The 23,336-nt window shown below is 45.7% G+C and overlaps 1 protein-coding gene across 2 annotated transcripts in view; it reads right to left on the reverse strand.

Annotated features, from left to right (window-relative positions):
• CERS5 (ceramide synthase 5) overlaps nucleotides 1–23,336 on the reverse strand; it is a 196,612-nt gene that overhangs the window by 146,324 nt on the left and 26,952 nt on the right. For both annotated transcript variants that reach the window (XM_082248348.1, XM_082248349.1), the window contains exon 2: nucleotides 2,289–2,394. In XM_082248348.1, coding sequence (XP_082104474.1) covers nucleotides 2,289–2,394 — 106 coding nt within the window. The remainder of the gene's footprint in view (nucleotides 1–2,288; nucleotides 2,395–23,336) is intronic.

Genomic DNA, 23,336 nt, shown 5'->3' on the forward strand with positions numbered 1-23,336 from the left:
AACTGCACTGGAGCGTGGTAAAATGCATAAAAATGTGCAAAAAACTAATTGGAACACACCTCCTTATTTAAGGTGAAGGAAAAAAAAAAAAAAAAAATGGACTGGAATGCATCGGAACGCACCAAAAATGCACTGGAATGTGTCAAAATCACACATGCAGAAAAGCATCCGGACTGTGTTTCTATGGGGAGGACTGGGTCTAAATATTTTTCTCTCCAACTCCAAAGTTTTTAACAAAGATCTGGGAAATCCCTACAAAAAACGATCACATGTGATTCCAGCACTTAGTTGCTGGTTATTTCTTAGAAGTCAGTCTTCACATGACAAAAAGCTACTCTGAAATCACTTTGAGTCTTTTAGAGATTTCAGTTTCATATATTGCAGCTTCCGAGACCAGTAATGAGAGCAATACAACAACCACAGGGTGTGCATATTGTAAATACCAATTGAAAAATTATAGCATTCTGACACCATGTGTATAAGATAGTATACACGGGCTTTAGTGTACTTTCATACTGATGAGGTGCAGTTTTCCTCACAACGCAGTGTACATGCAGTTTCATGCAGGATACCTGCACTTTTCCATTGACTTCTACTGCATCGGGCGGTTCCTGTGCATTTCCTTTTGATGGGCTTTCATAAAATGCACCAAAGCCGCCTGATGCAAAAGGCATCTATGGCAAAGTCCCCAACTTCAATCTCTGCAGCCTCAGTGGCACAGAATGAACGAAGAAGAGCTCTGCACAGCTTCCCTGTTCATTCATGGCCTACAGCATAGTAACACCACAGTTTACTATGCTTCAGGTATGAATGAACACAGTGAGTGATTGGTATGGGGGATTGAAAAAGGGGTCGCATCAGGTCGACAGAGGGAAGGGGAACCTGGACAGCATAGGCAGCATTTACAGGAACCAATCCCCTGGTTGCCAACCCCTGCTCCAGAGTCTCCAAATTATGTTTTTTCCCATGTTACACAGAGAATAATCGGACCCTACAGTTATCGGTGGGATGGAATTGGAACTTCTCCTGGGCAAATCTCACCACGTGTGAGTCTTGGAGAGATAGGCAGTTCAACCTGCTGTCAATCACACAAAATCCAACAAATTTTGGGTACAGCTGCTCTGAAACCAGCTTGACTAATAGCCCCTTAATGGAACAGTTGGTCTTCGGGACCATGTTTAACGATACAACCATTTTTAGGATTAATAAGAAGATGATCACATTCCCCGACACCCCACCCTCAACCTGCCCCTCTTCTTACCAGAACTGCAGAATGCTTCTCCCTGCAGATATCTATTGCTATTTAAATTGAGGGATCTGTCAAACCGACAAGTCCCATCTTCCACCACAACAGAGGAACTGATAGATCACAATGGAGCACAAGTGCAGTGACATCACCACATTTGTAATTCATGGTTTACTTCCTTCAGACCCATAACAAAAGACCTGTAGGTGACTGGCAATAGACAATGCAGAAGCCTGTGCTTTTCACCCACAACACTAGTCACAGCTCCAATGCTCCTTAGGGCTCTTTCACACGGGCGTTCCGCGTGTCTGTATATCATCCTATTTTTTTGCGGATGATATACGGACATAATGCATGTCAATGGCATTGCGGATGTCAGCGGATGACCATCCGCTGACATCGGGATTTTCGTCCTTTCAGTTCTGATCTGTTTTTTGGAACGGAACAGAACCCCATTTTTGTTCCATTTAAAAAACGGAACGGATGCAAAATCGGATGTCAGCGGTGTCATCTGCTGACATCCGCAACATACATTATGTCCGTATATCATCCGCAAACGGATGGGATGATATGCGGACATACGGAGCGGATGACACAAGTGTCATCCTTGTCCGTGCAAAAAAAAAGCGCCGGAGCGGAAGAAAAAGAAAAAAACTGAGCGGCCGTGTGAAGAAGGCCTTAGGCTTGAATGTACACAATTAATAAATACACTATTTTTTTTAAATAAATGTGGGTGGAATTATTGCATTGTAAAAGGTGGACTACGCCTTTAAAATACAAAAAAATCTATTTTGTAAGTACTCTGGCATATAATTACTGATGGTGATCACAATCTAATACATATATCTTCTTATCCTGTCATTCTTGTTACAAGCGCCAACATTTCCATTCACTGCTGTGTGCAGTTTACAGTGAGTTATGTACTGCTGCAAAGTTTGCTTCAGACATCATCTAGGATCAGTCTTACCCCAGCACTACGTATAACATACACGAGAACCCTTCCCTATGTAGAAACGGCAGATCTTTAGCTGCAGACACTCACCTTTGTGATGGAAGTAAAGACTTTTTCAAGGATGGAATTTGGTTGTGCTCTGCGTGGCCCTTTCCCTTGAAGACCCAGTCGAAGCGCACATGGTTTACCAATAAACCTGGAAAAAGATTTGAAAACTTAGTCAAAAATCTAAACATCAAATATTCAAAACAGAAAATAGAATACGTTTATAAATCTATAAAATGCTGTTCCCCCAAAACAGTTGGATTCACTGCCTGATCTTCAGGGTTGTCTTGTTTGAAGGGGTAGGTTTAGTATAGATTTGGTAAATCCAGTACTTCGGTATTAAAGATTAGGGTAGTAATAAAGGAGGTAACGTTTTAAGCCTGCTACACACAGGCAGTTTTTTTTTCATACAAACCCGCGGGCTGAAACGGGAAAAAAAAAAAAACACTGACAGATCACTGTACGTTGTAAACACAAGTTATGTTCGTATAGTGATCTCCCTTCCTGAGCTATTGTGTTATGACAGGGGACCATCTCCCCGCCAGAATCTGATCATTTACATCCATTTTAGTCAACATATTTAGGCCCTGACCTTTATCAGGTGCTCACTAACACAACGTCCAGTTTCCTTCTAGTACTTACCATACAAAACCCTATATTCCAACCAAAGACTAGTTTGTCTTTTGAATGAGTGTATTCTAACCTTCAGAGCACATGCAGAGTTATTTCAGGCGTGTGTGGTCATGTGTGCTGGCCATATGTCTTGTGTATTCACACTGCTGATAAAGAACAGAGCAGCGTATCATTTACAAATGAAATGTACACTTATAAGACACTAAAGACTGTTGAGCATATTGAACAGAAACATAAAAGGGAAAAAGAAAAAAAAGGGATCCCTTTCACTGACATGACTCCAGAAGAATGTATAGGAGATAATGATCACTCAAGTATGGTGCTCCGCACTATGAGGAGAACCCAATTCAAGGCGCAAACTATCAATGACTTCATTTACATGATGGTCCTTCTCATTAAATTGGAATTCAATCTAAAACGTTGGCTCTAAAATCCGTGATTTCCAAAGTGTGGTCCTTTGCTTGTTATCTGGCCCTTGTGGCATTGCTCCTTCAATGTGAGGCACTAGTCCACCCCCCCCCCCCCCCCGCTGACACCAACAACAGTGGGGCACTAGTCCCCCCCCCCCCGCTGACACCAACAACAGTGGGGCAGTAGTCCCCCCCCCCCCCCGCTGACACCAACAACAGTGGGGCAGTAGTCCCCCCCCGCTGACACCAACAACAGTGGGGCAGTAGTCCCCCCACGCTGACACCAACAACAGTGGGGCACTAGTACCCCCCCGCTGACACCAACAACAGTGGGGCACTAGTCCCCCCCGCTGACACCAACAACAGTGGGGCACTAGTCCCCCCCGCTGACACCAACAACAGTGGGACACTAGTCCCCCCCGCTGACACCAACAACAGTGGGGCACTAGTCCCCCCCGCTGACACCAACAACAGTGGGGCACTAGTCCCCCCCCCCCGCTGACACCAACAACAGTGGGGCACTAGTCCCCCCCCCCCGCTGACAGCAACAACAGTGGGGCACTAGCCCCCCCCCCGCTGACACCAACAACAGTGGGGCACTAGCCCCCCCCCCCCGCCGACACCAACAGTGGGGCACTAGTCCCCCCCCCGCCGACACCAACAGCGGGGCACTAGTCCCCCCCCCCCCCGCCGACACCAACAGCGGGGCACTAGTCCCCCCCCCCCGCCGACACCAACAGCGGGGCACTAGTCCCCCCCCCCGCCGACACCAACAGCGGGGCACTAGCCAGCCCCGCCGACACCAACAGTAGGGCACTAGCCAGCCCCGCCGACACCAACAGTGGGGCACTAGTCAGCCCCGCCGACACCAACAGTGGGGCACTAGTCAGCCCCGCCGACACCAACAGTGGGGCACTAGTCAGCCCCGCCGACACCAACAGTGGGGCACTAGTCAGCCCCGCCGACACCAACAGTGGGGCACTAGTCAGCCCCGCCGACACCAACAGTGGGGCACTAGTCAGCCCCGCCGACACCAACAGTGGGGCACTAGTCAGCCCCGCCGACACCAACAGTGGGGCACTAGTCAGCCCCGCCGACACCAACAGTGGGGCACTAGTCAGCCCCGCCGACACCAACAGTGGGGCACTAGTCAGCCCCGCCGACACCAACAGTGGGGCACTGTTCCTCCTACCGACAGCAATGTTGAAGCACTTTTCCTCCTCCTACTGGCCACAGGCACTATGTCATTTTTTAACTCCTACTGACCACCAAGCCCAATAAATTGTTTATTAACACTGAAGCTGGAGCATTTTTTAACCCCACTTGTGTACATTTCTGTTCAGCCCCCTAAAGTCTGAACTGGCCCTTTGTTAACGTTTGCATACCCTTGTTCTAGATAGAAAGTGATTCTTCAGAACCTCTGCTGGGTTTCACTGCTGTCTGCTAGGCAGAGGGAGCTTCAAATAAGTGTGTATGTGAGTGGTGGGGAGAATCTCTTCAGCAGGAATGCAGATAATAGAAAACACTTGATAGATTGTAAGCTCCTCGAGGGCAGGGACTGATGTCAATGTATAATATATATGTGAAGCGCTGTGTAAATTTATTTATTTTTTTATTTTGTATATATCCCCATGTGGCAGTTTTATTATTTGCAGTCTTGGTCACCTAAACCAGCAGCTGGCTCACCCTCTTACACAGCACATAGCCTGAGCCAGCCACTCCCACCCCATCCCCTCTACTGCTCACTAAAGATTTAGAATCACGTGATCAGCGGATCATTCAGTTCAGAGGCAGTGGGGGATAGATGCAGCATCGGACCACTTCTGCATCCACCTAGGCGAGTATGACTGTTTTGTTTTAATTGGCAAGGTCTGTATGCTTTATCTAGGTAACAAGAGGCATGACATGTCGTGCATGCATACTTTTGCTGCACAATTTCAGCCCTTTCAAATGAATGGGCTGAAATTGCACAGCACCCAGTTGCATGTTAATCGCATAGGAATGCACAGCACGTTCCTGTGCTATTCAAAGTTTAAACCAGCCCACAAGCCCAAATGCCATGTATAATGGTCTCTACAAACACTCCTCCACAAATTCAAGAAGAGAAGCCAGCAGGTAAAACCAAGCAGTCATGGTATGGAATATATGTTACTACTAGTGCTTAAAGCGGAGTTCCGGCCACAAAATCGACATAGTCGATTTTGGGCCATCCGCTTCCTATTTGTCACCTGAAAAAGAAATGGGAAGTTACGATTTTTAATTTCTTTTTTACTTACCTTGTAATTGCAGAAAAAAAACTCACCTTTCTTCCACTTCCTCCCTCGGCCGCGTGGCCCGCGCCGTCACTTCCGCTTTGCAATGATTCCTGGGAGCTGAACATCATCGCTGCCAGGAATCAATGTGCCTGCACCGCCCCGACGTCAGTTCCGGTTCAGGCGCGTCATACCTTGCTAAACAGCTTCTGGGCATGCCCAGAAGCTGTGCAGGGATGACACTGCGGCTCCGGAAGTGACGGCGGGGCTGGCGCAGTGCATCGTGGGACCGAAGAGGGCGCAGAATAGGATCGCGCTGGCTTCAAGCTGCCCACACCTGAGATGGCAGCGCTGGAGAAGAAATTTTAAAAGGGAGTATTTCTTCTAAAAGGTAAGTGCGAACCTGGACAGATCAGAGGCTATCTATTGTGGAATGTACTAGCCCTGACTGTCCCGGGGGTACGTTCATTGACTTTTTTTTTGTGGCCGGAACTCCACTTTAAAATTTCTAGAAAACTTCCACATCTCAGAGACAGTAACTCTTTGTATAAAAAGGTCAATCCCTGTATACGCAATCCTCTCTGCTTGCCCCATATACCCAAGCCTTGAGCCCTGTGCTTAAAGCCTTCACGCCATAATGCACTTACACAGCTGAACACTTCATTACAGCAAACGATTTAAAGTTAAATTAAACCTGGAGTTAGGCTTTAAGGCATAAGGGAAAAGTAGCCATATTGTGCACTTGGAATAAAACATTTGAGTACGGTACATTATCTTTTTATTTTAACAGTTAATTTTTCAGGACAAGCTTTTAGGGGTCTATAGCCCCTTTCTTTGATTTCCAAGCAGTACTCTTGGGTACACTGCGGCTGCCATGTTTACTTATTGCTTTGATGTAGCAGTAGCCGATCTCCTAAGTCCGTTTTTAAAAGTGATTCTATTACTAAAGTAAATGTTCTAATCATTGCCTGTTAAAAAAAAAAAAAAAAAAGGATTTCTCTCCTGCCGCCAATCTTTCAGTAATATAGCAAAACAGACGGCTGAGGATCCTGCAGAATCCAGGAGCGTTTATTTCCTGGTCTCCATCTGTTTCAATCTGCTGGCTCCTACATAACTCCTGTGCTCTGTACAGACAGTACAGGGACCACAGCATGCCACAGGGACATGCTAACCAACAAACCTGGAAGTGTTAGACAACATTGGTGCCCGTATCTCTGGAAGAAAATGAAGGTGTGACTTGTCACTCACCAGCCATGTTGGTATAATGGATGGTGTCAACAAGCCTTTGTTCAGAATCAGAACAACTGCTTCTCTCCCCATACAAGTCTATGGAAATGCAAAAGCAGGTCAAGTGCATCTGCAATTAGTTCTGACTGATCCCAGACTGATGTTAAAAGCATGTTACATTTGCCTATCAAAGCCTGCTGACACAGGCCATTAATCCGCTTCTTTTTACAGGCTGCCCACTCTTTTTTTAAGGAGGTGACTAAATCACTTTGAATGATAACTGCAAAAACAAATAAGCGCTTACTGAAAATACCATATGCCTTCCCTTTAAAGGCAGCTTCCAACCTGCTGATAGTTAAAGAGAGCCAGTTGGTGGGACACTACAAGATTCCAATCTCCAAGGTGTATGCAGTGTCCATGTGCCTGCTTCCATCGACAAAATTTAGACTACCTGAAACTGTGCTCATGCCAGATTAAATAGAGTAAAACAAGGAAAGTAGGCGCTGATTCTAAATAAACCAATGACCAAATATTGTGCAAAATACTCGAAAAAAAATTTGACGCGACAGTGATTCAAATCAATTGCTAATCTACTAGTGCTCTAAACACTCATAATAAACTCAACTAAAAATTATAATGTGCCATAACCAGAGGAAAATTCAATACTGTACTACAAATAAAGATCAATCAGTCCTTCAAAGGTAGTGTGCTACATAAAAATGTGCCAATATAAAAAAGTAATCAAATGCTGTGATACAAAAATCAATCAAAATTGGTGTAATACAAAAAAAATATTGAAGGATAGTCGGTCCAAGAAAATGTCCATAAAAGTGTGTCCAACACCGTGTGGTAGCAAAGGATAGGAAAACAATCCACCTCGTGAGCGGTGATAAATAGAATGCTCACCAGAAATCAGCAGGTCCCAGGGACCTATATATGGCTCTGCACACACTCCAGGCACAATATGGACGGACGCGCTCCTCCTCCTCCTTTTGGTGGATCTTAGTATTACCTCTATCTATCCTCCAGAGGAAGACAGGACAGCTCTCCCAATGTGCAAGACAAATAGGAAACAGGAAAACCAAATAGTGCAATCCTGTTTATTAAAATAAGAAAGTGTGCGCTTACACACAAAGTGCCCTCCTGGCACAGGAAAGGATAGCCAATATTGTATTGTTGATGTCTCCGAGACGGACTGGAGTGTGTGCAGAGCGATATAGGTCCCTGGGACCTGCTGATTTCTGGTGAGCATTCCATTTATCACAGCTCACGAGGTGGATTGTTTTCCTATCCTTTGCTAACACACGGTGTTGGACACACTTTTATGGACATTTTCTTGAACCTACTATCCTTCAATATTTCTTTTTATATTACACCAATTTTGATGAATTTTTGTATCACAGAATTTGATTCGCTTTTTTATATTGGCACATTATTATGTAGCACACTAACATTGAAGAGACAGTTCACAAGACAGTTCAGTGCCTTGAGGTCCAGAATTGTAAACCGGTTTGAGTAAAACCCCTGAAAGCATTCTGAAGTCAGAACCGGGATAATAACCCTTTAAAGTAAAAGGTCTTGCACCACCCCAAAAAGAGCCTGTAAGCGGATCAAAGACAGTCACACATTGAAAGGAAGAACCTTACCAGAGGGTAGAAATGAAATTCGATCTTGTAGCTGGACAGAATGACCTCGTGGACCCACTTGTTCTTGTACCAGGGGAGTGCACGGGTCCGGGAACCAGCGAAAACATCCCCCCACCCCAGAGGTCTGGAAAAGCCCGCACTTGACTTGCCAGAGTTCGCTTGGATCCTCCAGAGGAGGCCCCGAAGGACTCCGATCCCTTGTCGGTCCCCAAACCCCCCCCCCCCCGTGAGACCTTTAATGAGGTCATCCAGAGTAGCACCAAACAAGCGATCTCCTTGAAAGGAAATATCAGTCAATGCCTCTTGAGAAGTCTGGTCCGCAGACCAGCATTTGAGCTAAAAGACACGCCGAAGGACCACTACCCAAACAGAGAGCTGAGCCACTAGAGGAGCTGTATCCAAAAGAGGCATCACAGATAAACTGCAGCCCCTGGACCAGCTGGTCCGCCACCTCAGCAAAGGCGGGGGGGTGGGGTGGGGGGGCTGAGCTACTCCCCCTTCAGGTCACGACACAAAAGCCAAGCCCATTCAGTCAGAATCTGCAACACCAGGGCCATGGTCATATAGGCCTCAGTGCCGAACCAGCCGGGGTGTACATAATGTCCTTAAAGGCCAGGGACTCCAACCGGAATCATAGTTGCCTTGCTTAATCTGGAAACCGGAGGGTCCACCACCGGTGGAGCAGTCCTCTTCTTAAGAAGTGACTCCTCAGACGGGTATCGCCTAGCAAATCACTTAGGGACCCCAAAGGGATGCTTTTGTCGTCACCACTCTTTAGTGACAATTCTGTCAAAATAGGAGCGAAAAGGAACAACTGCGCCTCCGCCACAGCTGCATTCTCCATCTTTAAGGTCTTACGCACAGCTACAATCAGTGCATCCATGAGAGCCTTTTCGTAGGTGGTTGCAGAAGAGGAGGAATCCTCACTGAGGATTCAGGGCGTGTGGTCGCAGACCCAGCAGGCGGACCCACATCTGTGGCGGCCGATTCAGGGGAAGGCAGGGGGCGCTTTTTGCCAGTCCTTCGCCCAAAAGCTACCTTCACCCGGGACACAAAGGACTCCAGGACCATTGTAAGTGCATCGATGGATAGATAAGACCCAGGGGGCCCCGCAGCCTCAGAGAGGGGATCAGGTGGGGAGATGTGCTCCAAAGACTCCATGAGTCACCAGGGGACCCCACTGCTAAGGGACACTCCCACCGCTCCGGCAGCACCACTTGGTCACCAGTAAAAGAGCACCTAATTGATCCTCAGAGGAGAGGGAGAGGACCCCACCAAAGTCACCACCCACCAGAAACCAGGCACCGCAGCCACCAGGAGAATCTGCACTGCACGTGCGGCGATCAGGAAATGATAGGATCCAGGAGTCAGCACCACAGGATGGAGGACGGGCTCTCGTGGCAGAAATCGCCACCCAGAGGGCTCCACTGTCATGGCTGCTACTATTTTCAATGGAAACCACTGCAAAATGGCCGCCGGACTACACAAACATGTCCGCCATGCATTGAGCACACGGGCTACAAGAAAATGGCGTCCCCGCCTGGCACTAGGAGGGATCCCTAGGCTTCAGAAAATGGCACAGACAGGAAGGGGGGGGGGCTGGGCAGGAGCCCCCACCAGGTATAGCCCCCCCCACAGCCGATCACCCAGTCGCCGGCGGCACACCCCTCCCGCATTGTCAGCACAGCACCCTGCCCCTTCAGTGGAGAGCGATATGGCCCACAGGGACCACCAGACCAATGAGGGGGGTGCCATAAAGGGTATGAAGGGAAGCAAGGGGTTCGACAGTCCCATGGTGGGGTCCACATCCAACCCAAAACCCTCCAGGAGGAGTGGGGGGGGGGCAGCGACTTACCATACCAGGAACCAGGCGAATACCGCTCTAGACAGAACCCCTTGCCTGCAAAATAGGGGGGCTGTCGGCCAGGGGGAACACTGCAACTCGGGCCGAGAGCCGGTCGTATGAAACCTCGCGAGGCGTTTAACTCGCAAGCCAGCCCCCCGTCTGGTGGGGCAATGTTGCGGGTGACCTGGCGCGGAGCTGAGGTCTGAACACACTCGCAGGCCAGACTGGGGTGACCACTAAAACCAAGATTATACAGCCCAGCACCCAGTCCGGCAGTTGAGTGTATATCTCACAGGTAAAAACAGGAGAGAAAAAAAAATCTACCCAAAAAGAAAACAAAAAGAAATTGCCAGAACCAGAGATCCCAGCAAGGAAACAGGTCCTTACGCCTGATTAGGCAGAAAAAAACTGAGTACCCATAACAGAGAGAGGGAGTATACATACCCCCTGGGACTGCCCATAGGCATAGCCAGACTTTTTGTCTGCTTAGTGTCATACTCCTGTAGGGGGCAGTATAACCCAATGGTTAAGAAGATCAGGAGCTGTGTCCGTAAATGAATAAAAGAGAAACATGAAATTTAAAGGTTTAGTTCACCTTTACTAAAAACTGCCTTTGCAGATAAGGGGCATCCGTAGATAAACAGTGCAGCTCTGAATAAAGTTAACTAATGCCCTAGCTATAGGTGTGGGCCATGTAAGTACCTCATGGAGCCTGACTGGAATACTTCCAGGATGTTGCCAAGTGAAGCCCAGTCATTGCCAAGCGAAGACTAGTCATTAGTCCTCACCTCCACCATCGCAGGAGCAAGATCTCAAATGCTGAGCTACTGCATCAGGGTAGAGAAAGCATATGAGGGAGTTTGAATCAAAGGTCACTCCTGTAACAGAGGTGGTGAGCAATAATGACTTGGTTTCACTTAGCAACATCTTGGGAATATTTCAGTCTGGCTTTGGTAGGTATGTAAATGGCCTACACCCATAGCAAGGGCATTATTCAGCTTTAGGCTTCATTAACATTTATGCCTGTTGCTTTTGAGCGTTTCTGCAGTGCTTTTTGCAGGATATCGTGATGTTTTTTTTTTTAGGGATGCACCGATCCGATATTCGGATCGGATATCGGCGCCGATATGGCCATTTTAGATGGATCGGGGGATCGGTAACATTGACCGATCCACTGGCCGATCCGTTTTTTGCTTGGTAACGGCTCAGCCATCCCTTACTAGGTGCAGTAGTAGTATGGGATGGGAGCCGCTACTTCCTGCATAGGTCCGACTCACAGGCGGAGTGATATCAGATGCACTCCGCCTGTGAATGGAGGAGCCATACACATGAAGCAGCATCTTTGCTCTGTACTGCAGCCGCTTGCTTTGTGTGTAGCCCCGAATCGGTTCCGGTATCAGTGATTTCACAACGCCAGATATCGGTATCGGGTCCAAAAAAGTTGGATCGGTGCATCCCTAGTTTTTTTTATACTTTTTTTTTTTGCAAATTTGTCGTTGGGTAGATAAACAGAAATCACAGCAAAACTGCAGTAAAAACACACTACATACTTTTCTGCAGCTTCTCCATTAAAAGGGGGTGTAAAGTTAGGTTTTTTATCCTAATGTATTCTATGCATTAAGATAAAAAGCCTTCTGTGTGCAGCAGATCCCCCTCAGCCCCCCTAACACTTACCTGAGCCCTCTCTCCTTCCAGCGATGTCCAAGAGTGCCTCACTCATCCGTGATTCTCTTCGGATTTGCTGAGACAACAGCAGCGCCATTGGCTCCCGCTGCTGTCAAACTCAGTTGGCCAATCAGGAGAGAGTGGGGGCCTGAATGGCAGCTTCGTGTCTAAATAGATACGCGGAGCTGCAGCTCGGTTCCACAGCTGCTCGCTGCGGGGGCACTCAACAGGAGGGAGAGGCCAGGAGCTCCAGCCAGGGACCCGAGAAGAAGAGGATCTGGGCTGCCCTGTGCAAAACCAACTGCACAGAGGAGGTAAATATAACGTTTGTTATTTTAATATAAAAAAAAAAAAAAAAAAACACACGAGACTTTCCAATCACTTTAACCACTTTAAGACCGCTCACAGTAATATTACTGCGGCAAAGTGGCTCGTTATCGTCTGACAACGTAGTACTACGTCGTCAGACACTCCCCCTTCTGGGCGGCGCTTGCGCGCCGCCGGAGGCTCGCTCCCGCTGTTTTCATTCACAGCGGGAGTCGGGCCAGGGGAGGAGCAGCGGCGATCGCCGCTGCTCTTACCCGATCGTCGGGGATAGAGTCTGGAGATCCGCCCGCTGTGTGTAAACACAGCGGGCGGATCTCCATAGTGACAGGGAGTGACAGATCGGACTGTTCAGCATAGCTGGACATCCGATCTGTCCATGACTCACTCAGTCACCTCCCCCACCACACGTCAGTAAGCACCAGGCATACATTAACCCCTCCCTCTCCAATAAAATTAACCCCTTCCCTGCCAGTGTCATTTTTACAGTAACAGTGCATATATATATATATATATATATATATATATATATATATATATATATATATATATATATATATATATATATATATATATATATATATATATATAGCACTGATTACTGCAGTAATGTCACTGGTACCCCCAAAAGTGTCAAAAATGTCAGTCAAGGGTCCGATCTGTCCGCCGCAATGTCGCAGTCCCGCAAAAAAAAAAAAATCGCAGATCGCCACCATTATGCGTTAAAAAAAAAAAAAAACACCAAAAATGACAGAAATCTTTCCCTTTGTTAGTAAACGCAATAACTTTTGCGCAAACCAATCAAAATACGCTTATTGCGATTTTTTTTACCAAACGTAGGTAGCAGAAAACAAATTGGCCAAAAATTTTTAAAAAAATTGGTTTTTACATCTTTTTTGGGGGGAATTTCATATAAAAAAAAAAATGTTAAAAATATTGTTATTTTTTCAAAATAAACGCTCTTTTTTTGTTTATAGCGCAAAAAGTAAAAATCGCACAGGTGATCAAATACCACCAAAAGAAAGCTCTGTTTGTGGGAAAACAAGGACGTAAATTTCGTTTGGGTACGGCGTCGCACGACCGCGCAATTGTCAGTTGAAGTCGCACAGTGCCGAATCGCAAAAAGTGGCCTGGACGGAAGACAGCAAAATCCTCCGGTGGTAAAGTGGTTAAAGTCTATTGGACCAAAAATAAGCAAAAAATAATAAAAACCAAAATTAAATAAAAAATAAAACAAATAAAAAAAAAAATAACAGTTGCGTTTAAAACAGTCCTGGACCCTTTCCAAAAACAGAGGCACAAAAAATGCATTTAGTGGCGGTTCACACTAGGGCGACCTGTGAGGCGACCTGGTCGCCTCACAGGTCGCCTCCCATAGGGAAGCTACGGACCCGTTCTAATAGGAGCGACACAAGTCGCTCCGACCTAGAAAAAGGGTCCGGAGCTTCTTTGGGGCGACCAGGAGGCGACCGCCATAGACTTCAATGTTATGAAGTCCGTGGCGGCCGCTCCGAGGTCGCGGCGCGCTGCTCGCACAGCGACCTCGGAGGTCGCCACCTAAAGTAGCGTCGCGGTAGTGTGAACCGGCGCTTATGTGAACGTGTCCCGAAGGAACACACATTCAAAATAAAGCCTGCGTTTCTTCAAAAAGCATGAAAAAAATGCATTGGTGTGAATGGAGCCTTAGTCAGAGCTGCAGTTTATTTTTATATTAAAACACCCATTACTTGCATAGGCAGTTTTGTGTAAAGGTGAAGTAACTCTTTCAAGAAAAGATGGCTGCTCAGTAAACAGCATATCAGTTATATCAGGCTGATGTAGAAAGCCCTTTCTTGAGCACCGATTCTAAAGTACATTTCCAGCACCTGTCTGTCTATCACCATGAACACTGGTCACAAGTTGTGTGTGCTAATACTATGGGTGCACCTCTCCAGCTTTTCAACAAGGGTTATGCAACGAGCCATTGTACAGACTCAGCTATAGGCTACAGTCAATATTGGCCAATCCATTCAACCCAAAAGCTAAATAAAACATGCACCTGTCAATGTAAGTTAACACGCTCTAATTAAACAAGAGATCGAAACACAGGGTACAGCTTCCTTCCACTGGCATCTATAATACATCCCATCTGCTGATTCACAGATTCTGGATGCTTTTCAATTCCAGCCCTCCAGTACCAATGCATGTTTTTGTGTTCAGGATTTCCTGGATAGCTTAGGTAATTAGAGAAATATGTGCAGAATAAAAGGAAACTTCACTCCGAGTCATGTATCCACACGTGTACCTGACAACGGTTGTAAAAGATCATCATTTGGATTATTTACCTTTCCTGACAAGTCTGGCTTAAAAAAAAAAAAAAATGTTTCTTATAGATTTACAGTCATGTGCAAAATTAGGTACACCCCATGGAAATTGACTTTAAAAAAGTCAACATATTTAAAAACAGGCAAACATTAGATCTTTATTTAAATAGTGCCTACAGGTAAAAGGTAATATCATTGAATAAACATAAGAAAAAGGGGTCTATTCTTCCAAACTTTGCCAAGTATTACCTAGCAACACAAGTCACGTACTTAGCCCAATATCGCACGACTACAGAAGTTTCCCTTAGAAGCGACTGAATGTGACCCACTGGCCATTGATAATCTTTTCTAGTTATAGTCAGCCACCTCGTCTTAACCCACACAGCCCAAATCTTATCAAATTTTTTCGGGTAGTTACGTCCTAAATATGTCAGTTTATATAAAAGGTAGTGCTGTATTTACTAAGGACCTCCACAACCGTAAAAGTTGGCGGCTGAGGCTGGTTCCATTGAAGGAGGAGGACTGCCTTTCTAGCATAGAAGGCTGAGTAGAAGACAAACTGTTTTTTGGACTGAGGGGCTTCTAATGTGTCACAGATACCTAGCAGAAGGGGTAGCAGAACACACAGGACCCTGATTTCACCAATAAGGTTAATGTCATTTACCACACCATTCCAGAATTCCTGTAAAATGTGGGCAGGGCCATACAAAGTGAAAAAAGCCAGCATTATATAAACCACATCTAGAACAGTTCGCTGATCTATCACTAAACTAGCCAATGCTCTGAAAAGCAAGCCATGTGGATTGCTTTCTAGGCCCCTTTAACCACTTAAGCCCCGGAAGATTTTACCCCCTTCCTGACCAGGGCCTATCTTGCGATTCGGCACTGCTTGACTTTAACGGACAATTGCGCGGTCATGCGACACTGTACCCATATGAAATTGATGTCCTTTTTTTCCCACAAACAGAGCTTTCTTTTGGTGGTATTTGATCACCTGTGCGATTTTTTGATCATGCGCTATAAAACAAAAAAAAAAGCGTAAATTTTGAAAAAATAATATTTTTCACATTTTTTTATATGTAATTCCCCCCCAAAAAATGTAAAAAAAAATCAAATTTTTTTAACATTTTCGGCCAATTTGTTTTATGCTTCATATGTTTGGGGAAAAAAAAAAAAAAAAAAAAAAAAAAAAGGGGGAAAAAAAAAAAAAAAAAAAAAAGGGGGAAAAAAAAAAAAAAAAAAAAAAAAAAAAAAAAATCGCAAAAAGTGTATTTTGATTGGTTTGCGCAAAAGTTATCGCGTTTACTAACAAAGGGAAAGATTTGTCATTTTTGTTGTTTTTTTTTGACGCATAATGGCGGCGATCTGCGATTTTTTTTGCAGTACTGCGACATTGCGGCGGACAGATCGGACCCTTGACTGACATTTTTGACACTTTTGGGGTTACCAGTGACATTTCTACAGTAATCAGTGCTATACATATGCACTGTGTTACTGTAAAAATACACTGGCAGTGAAGGGGTTAACTTTTTTTGAGAGGGAGGGGCTATGTGTGTCCCTAGGGGCGTGATGCTAACTGACTGGCTGTGGCTTGAGGTGTAGTACAGTGATCAACGGTCCTACATAGTAGAACCGTATGATCACTATTCCTACACAGGGGAGAATGACAGGCGGCTTGTTTACATCAGCCGCCTGCCTTTCTCCCTCTGCACCGACGATCGCCGAGTGACCGGCGGACGTCGGGTCCGCCGGTCACACGTTGGGGGGGGGGGGGGATTCCGTGACCACGCGGGAGCGCGCCTCCGGGGGTGCGCGCTCGCTCCCTAGACCCTCACAGGCTAGCGACGTAGTACTATGTCGCTCTGCCTGTGAGGGGCTGACTGCCGACGTAAATAGTCATGCGGCAGTCGGCAAGTGGTTAACATGAGCGATCTGATCAGGTCCTCCTGTCTGTTTTTTAGGCAGCCCTGATCGGACCATCCATTCTCCTCTTTGGAACGGCTGAAAGTTAACAGAATGGTGTCTGTTTACACTTGCCTACCCCAATCCAGTCTGATCTGCAACTAAAGCTGGCCATAGACTAATGAAGTCCCTGCTGAACCAGCCCGAGATTCAAACTATGTATGGGCACAGGCTGAATGTACCCAAGTTGATTGATCGATTAACTTGGGTACAACCAGCCTGTGGGATTTTACCTACGATTATCACTAGAGGCTGAGAATTTTGGGTTGGGGAGAAGATCCCCGCTTGCGGGGGCTGGTCTGTTTGTACCAATATTAACATGTTACACCCTGAATAAAACATGTAGGGAAAGGTGAACTTATCCTTTCAATATGAAAACAGTTGTCTCCACCATTTACGAATACCCCATTATCAGGGTTTAGCTGAAGCAGAGGCTTTCTACATACTACTGCGTGTCTTTTTTTTTTTTTAAACAAATGTCATATTTACCTGCTCTGTGCAGTGGTTTTGCACAGAGCATTGCTGCTGATCCTCCTATTTTCAGGTCCCCCACCAGTGCTCCTGGCTCCTCTTCAGCCAGTGCCCCCAATAGCAAGCTGCTGTTCATAAGACAGAGTCATAACTTACCCCCACCCCCTGCTGTCTTCTCATTGGCTCACTCACAGATAGTATGCTGTCTCAGTCAATGAGGAATGAGAGACCCAGGAGAAGCTCGGCTCTGGTGCACATCGCTGGATCGAGAGAGAGCTCAGGTATTAGGGAGGGGCTGCTGCACACAGGTTTTTTTACCTTCATGCATAAAGTTAAAAAAAACCTTCATAGAGCTTCAATGTAGGTAAGGTTGAATAAAGACAGTAGTCCATTCAATTCAACCTGTGTAGGTGTATGTGTGTCAATGTCGATAATCATTTCCCATGTTCCTGTACAGTTGTGTTCAAAATTATTCAACCCCCAATGAAATTGATTGTTTTGGCCAGTTTGAGATTGATTTTGATCATTCAGTCATCCTGCTTACAATTAAATCAAAGAGGCACGTGTAGGACAGACAAATATAACATAACATTTATAATGAAATAACCACAAATGTCTTTTCTGTGCTCACATCATTATCAGTTTTATTCAACCCCCAAGTGACATTCAATCTTAGTACAACATTCTTTTACAGTTATAACAGCTTTTAAACGTGAAGCATAGCTTGACACAAGTGTCTTGCAGCGATCTACGGGTATCTTCGCCCATTCGTCATGGGCAAAAGCCTCCAGTTCAGTCACATTCTTAGGCTTGTGCACTGCAACTGCTTTCCTTAAGTCCCACCAGAGGTTCTCAATCGGATTTAAGTCTGGTGACTGTGATGGCCACTCCAAAATGTTTCAGCCTTTAATCTGCAACCATGCTCTAGTGGACTTGGAGGCATGCTTGGGATCATTGTCCTGTTGAAAGGTCCAACGTCTCCCAAGCCTCAGGTTTGTGACGGACTGCATCACATTGTCATCCAATATCTCCTGGTACTGAAGAGAATTCATGGTACCTTGCACACGCTGAAGCTTCCCTGTACCTGCAGAAGCAAAACAGCCCCAAAGCATGATTGCCCCCCGCCATGCTTCACAGTAGGCAAGGTGTTCTTTTCTTCATAGGCCTCCTCCAAACATAGCGTTGATCATGGGCCCAAACAGTTCTAGTTTTGTTTCCTCAGTCCACAGAACAAAATCCCAAAACTTCTGTGGTTTGTCCACATGACTTTTGGCATACTGCAGTCGACTCTTATTATTCTTTGGAGACAGCAAGGGGGTGCGCCTGGGAGTTCTGGCATGGAGGCCTTCATTACGCAGTGTGCGCCGTATTGTCTGAGCAGAAACTTCAGTACCCACATCTGACAAATCTTTTCTCAGTTCCTCAGCAGTCACACGGGGACTTTTCTCCACTCTACGCTTCAGGTAGCGCACAGCAGTCGAAGTCAGCATCTTCTTTCTGCCACGACCAGGTAGCGTTTCAACAGTGCCCTTTGCCTTGAATTTGCGAATGATGCTTCCTATGGTGTCTCTTGGTATGTTTAACATCTTTGCAGTCTTCTTATAGCCATTGCCCTTCCTGTGAAGAGTAATAACCTCTTCTCTTGCCTTCCTGGACCATTCTCTTGGCTTCACCATGTTTGTAACCACACCAGTAAATGTCTAGAAAGAGCCGAGTATCACAGTCATTTTAAAGCTGCCCAATTTGTGCTTATTAGGCTTTATTGCTGCTCCCTGACATCCACAGGTGTTTTCAATACCTGATTGAAAACACTTCAATGAACCTCTGTTCTTCAGAGTGGTAGTCTTTAAGGGGTTGAACAATTGTGTTAATGAAGAATTCACAAAAGAAACATTTACTACTGTATTACAAAACCAATTGATGTCATTTTAGTTGCCTATGGTTCTTTAAAGCGGAGTTCCGGGCACAAAAACAATATTTTTTTTTTGTGCCCCTCCGCTAGGTATGCCTCACCTGAAAAGGAATTGGATAGTTATTTTTTTTTTTGTTTACTTACCTTGCAATTGAAGATCGAAGATACTCACCTCAGAGTACTTCCTCCCTCGGAGCCGCGGCTCACCCCGTCACTTCCTGCCTCGCTATGATTCCTGGGAGCTGAAGGTCACAGCTCCCAGGAATCAATGCGACGGCACCGGCCCCGCTCGTCATTTCCGGGCGACGCCGCATTCCCCTGCTAAACAGCTTCTGGGCATGCCCAGAAGCTGTGGAGGAATGCGGTGCCGCACCAGAAGTGACGAGAGGGGCCGGTGCAGGCGCATTCTGGGACAAGAAGACGCGGAAGAAGACACAGAAGAGGACCGTGCCGGCTTCAGCTGCCCACAAGAGAGATGGAAACGCTGTGGAAGAAATTTTATAAGTAAGTATTTCTTCTAAAAGGTAAGTGCGAACCGGGACAGATCAGAGGCTAGCCATTGTGGAATGCGCTAGCCCTGACTGTCCCGGGTGTATGTTTAGTAAAAAATGACTCCTGTGCCCGGAACTCCGCTTTAAAGTGGAGTTCCACCCATTTTTGGAACTTTAGATCTTTGTAATCCCCTTTAAAATGGCTTTTACCAATGGAAACTTTTTTTTTTTTTTTGCTTGTAAATACCTTAATTTTGGCTTTATTCCCCCTCTCCTCACTTCCTGGTCCAATCGGCGATGACGTCATTCGGCGATCCGCAGTGTCTGCTGGGATGTATTCTACTTGCAGTAGCTGTATCTGTACTGAGCCGTGCCTGCCCCGCCTCCGCCCCGCCTCCTCTCATTGAATTGCATTGTATGAATGTATTAAGGCTGTTCTCTGCCCAGCCTCCGCCCCGCCTCCTCTCATTGAGTTGTATTGAGAGGAGGCGGGGCGGAGGCTGGGCAGAGAACAGCCTTAATACATTCATACAATGCAATTCAATGAGAGGAGGCGGGGCGGAGGCTGGGCAGAGAACGGCCTTAATACATTCATACAATGCAATTCAATGAGAGGAGGCGGGGCGGAGGCTGGGCAGAGAACGGCCTTAATACATTCATACAATGCAATTCAATGAGAGGAGGCGGGGCGGAGGCTGGGCAGAGAACAGCCTTAATACATTCATACAATGCAATTCAATGAGAGGAGGCGGGGCGGAGGCGGGGCAGGCACGGCTCAGTACAGATACAGCTACTGCAAGTAGAATACATCCCAGCAGACACTGCGGATCGCCGAATGACGTCATCGTCGATCGGACCAGGAAGTGAGGAGAGGAGGAATAAAGCCAAAATTAAGGTATTTACAAGCAAAAAAAAAAAAAAAAAGTTTCCATTGGTAAAAGCCATTTTAAAGGGGATTACAAAGATCTATGTATTCCAACCTATTAAAAATGGGTGGAACTCCGCTTTAAGAAGTCCTTGTAGGATTTCATTCTGAATACAATTACAAATGTACGCTAAATTCCCTAAAACCCTTTACAGCATTGGGGGTTGAATAATTTTGAACACAACTGTATGTGGTGTTCACTAAGTTGCACGTCCAAGAGTCTTTTAAAAGTATTAATAATCCCCACTGACACCACTAATTGTGGAAGAGAGTTCCGTGTCCTTATTGCCCCCAACAGTGAAAACCCCCCTACATAGTCTAAGGTTAAACTGCTCCTCAAATCTCATTGTGTGGCCCTGTGTCCTCATGCTCCCTGAGATTGAAAAGTTTCCTTCCTATGCTGGGATCACCATTGAGATATTTGTATATCGCTATAATATCTCCTCTCAAGCGTCTCTTCCCCAGGGAGAATAAGTTTAGTGCTTGTAGTTGTTCCTCGTAATTGAGGTCCTCCAGTCGATTTTCTAATTTAGTTGTCCTTCGCTGGACTCGCTCCAGCACATCCTTCCTGAGGTTTGGTAACCAGAACTGGACGGAATACTCCAGATGTGGCCGAACCAGAGCTTTATAAAGTGGTAGAAGAATAGTTTTATCGCTGGAGTAAATTGCTATTTATTTGCGTTTGCTCAGTCTGTATTCTACCAGGACCCCCAGGGTATTGACCTAGTGGGACAGCCCCCAGAGGTGTGTATATGCAAATGCATTTGTTCTTTTTGACTAAGTCTTATGCCTAGCTATTCCTGCGGAGCGGAAGTCAATACCCAATAGTGATGACTTAGAGGCGGCGGCGACTGTCGGAGGACGTAAGAGAAATTTATATTTCCTGATGTGAAGTTATTGCCCACAAAAACTGAGATTGAGCTATTTATACCATCCTTTATATCATTTATGAATAAATTAAACAGAATTGGTCCCAAGACAGAGCCTTGGGGTACCCCACTTACCCCTCCAGACCTGTCTGAGTACACGCCAGGAGTTGTAAGTGGGGTACCCCAAGGCTCTGTCTTGGGACCAATTCTGTTTAATTTATTCATAAATGATATAAAGGATGGTATAAATAGCTCGATCCCATTTGCCTTGAAAATGACTTTGAGCCACTGATACATTGCTAATTGTGATCTACACTTAGCTTTGGCTGGCTGTGTCCTATCTTTAAATATGTATAAGTGAAAAAAAAAAATACAAACAACTGCAGTGTATGCATGAGCATGTAGTTAGACCAAATGCCAAACTGAGGCAGATAACACCCGAGTAAGGATTTCTAATTATTTTGTGAGGCATAAAAATGTCAAAAACGGAATGGTAGTACTGTATTGCACAGTTCACTCTAACTGACATCCTGAAAATTCCCAGAAAAAAAATTCCAAAATAACTAAAAGCTGACCATATCCTGGGAGGCACCCACAAGCCCAGACACACCCGCCTCAGTCTTCCAAGGTTGGGCTATTCAGTTGGAATGTAGTGTTACATTTTTTTTTTTTTTTAGAATTAAAAAATAAATAATACCGTTTCATTACCAACAGATCATTTTTTCACACCCAGATCGAGTACTCAAGAGCACGTTAGACTGCTTTTAAACAGGTCTGCTACAACATGACCCGATTTTTTTTTCCTCTCTAACAAGTGCCAGCTGTTTGTTGCCAGCCAGAGCTCACGGATACAAAGTCTTACCAGAGGGAAAATGATGAGGTTTAGGATATAACATCATGACCAGTCTGTGCTGCTAAACTTTTCACAAAAGATAAAAAGGCATTTCCCCCCCTTAAAATCACATCAGCATAAAGCTCTAAATGCAGACATGAAATCACACATTTGTTAAAATAAACTAGAACCAAAAGGCAAAAACTTCCCCCCGCATTTTGGAAAGAGTAAAGCTAGCCATAGATGGTTCGCATCTTGGCCGGTTCAGCAGGGACTGGCCGAGATTCAAGCTATCTGAGCAGGCTGATGGTTCCCAAGTCTATCAACTTGGGTACAACCAGCAAGTTGGATTTTTACATACTGCTAGCAATAAATGACCATGTTCTTCCAGCAGGGGTGACTCCCCGTACCCCTCTGTTGGGAGAGCATAATAGCTCTGGGGGAAGGGGGAATTCCCCCATCAACAGTGACTGTGTTGATGGGTTAATCCAGCAAAAGAAAATTGCATCATCTATGTCATGCCAAAGGGAGGGTTACATCTGCTGTTTTTTTGTGGCTTGTGTCCCATTGGGGAGATTTCACTTCCAGTCCCACAGCCAAAACAGAAAGAGAGAAGAAGAAATGCCTCCTAATTGGAAGGAATCCCAGGTTGTCCCCAATGGAAGATTTCCCCTCTATTGCTGTTCAGAGGATAACCAAAATGATGGTAAACATGAGGAATGAAAGATGTTGCGAGGCACTCCTACTAAACCATCAACACATAGGAATACCAAAAAAAAAACCAATAATTCCAAGACCAGCTCTAAGGCTCGGTTCACACTTGTGCGATGTGGGAAGGCTGCGAATTCGCAGCCTGTTTCCGCATTGCATCCGCACACCTGGCAGTTCACACTGCCATATGTGATACGCAGGGGGTGTCAATTAAATGTTAACGACACCCCCAGTTTGATTGCATATCGTAGTGCGATCTGACAGTACGCACAGGATCGGATCGCACAAGTGTGAACCACTGTGCGATCCGATCCTGATGCGGCTGCAAAAAAAGGTCCTTGGTGCGGATACAGTGCGAATTCAGCCATACAAAGTGTATGGCTGAATTCGCATGCGCACATGAGATCACATGTAATGAAGGAGCAGTGCGCTCTGAATTCCATGCGATCGCCGCAGCCGCACAAATGTGAACCGGCACTAATAGCAATCACAACTGCAAAAAACCACCCACTGAAGTGAGACAATAAATAAAAATATGTGAGGTAGACCGAATCTGGAGATGGAGATCAATATATATATTTATTATACATACATACACACACACACACACACAC

The sequence above is a fragment of the Pelophylax lessonae genome (genome assembly GCF_965119305.1).
Source record: "Pelophylax lessonae genome assembly, chromosome: 2".
NCBI classification, from domain to species: Eukaryota; Metazoa; Chordata; class Amphibia; order Anura; family Ranidae; genus Pelophylax; species Pelophylax lessonae.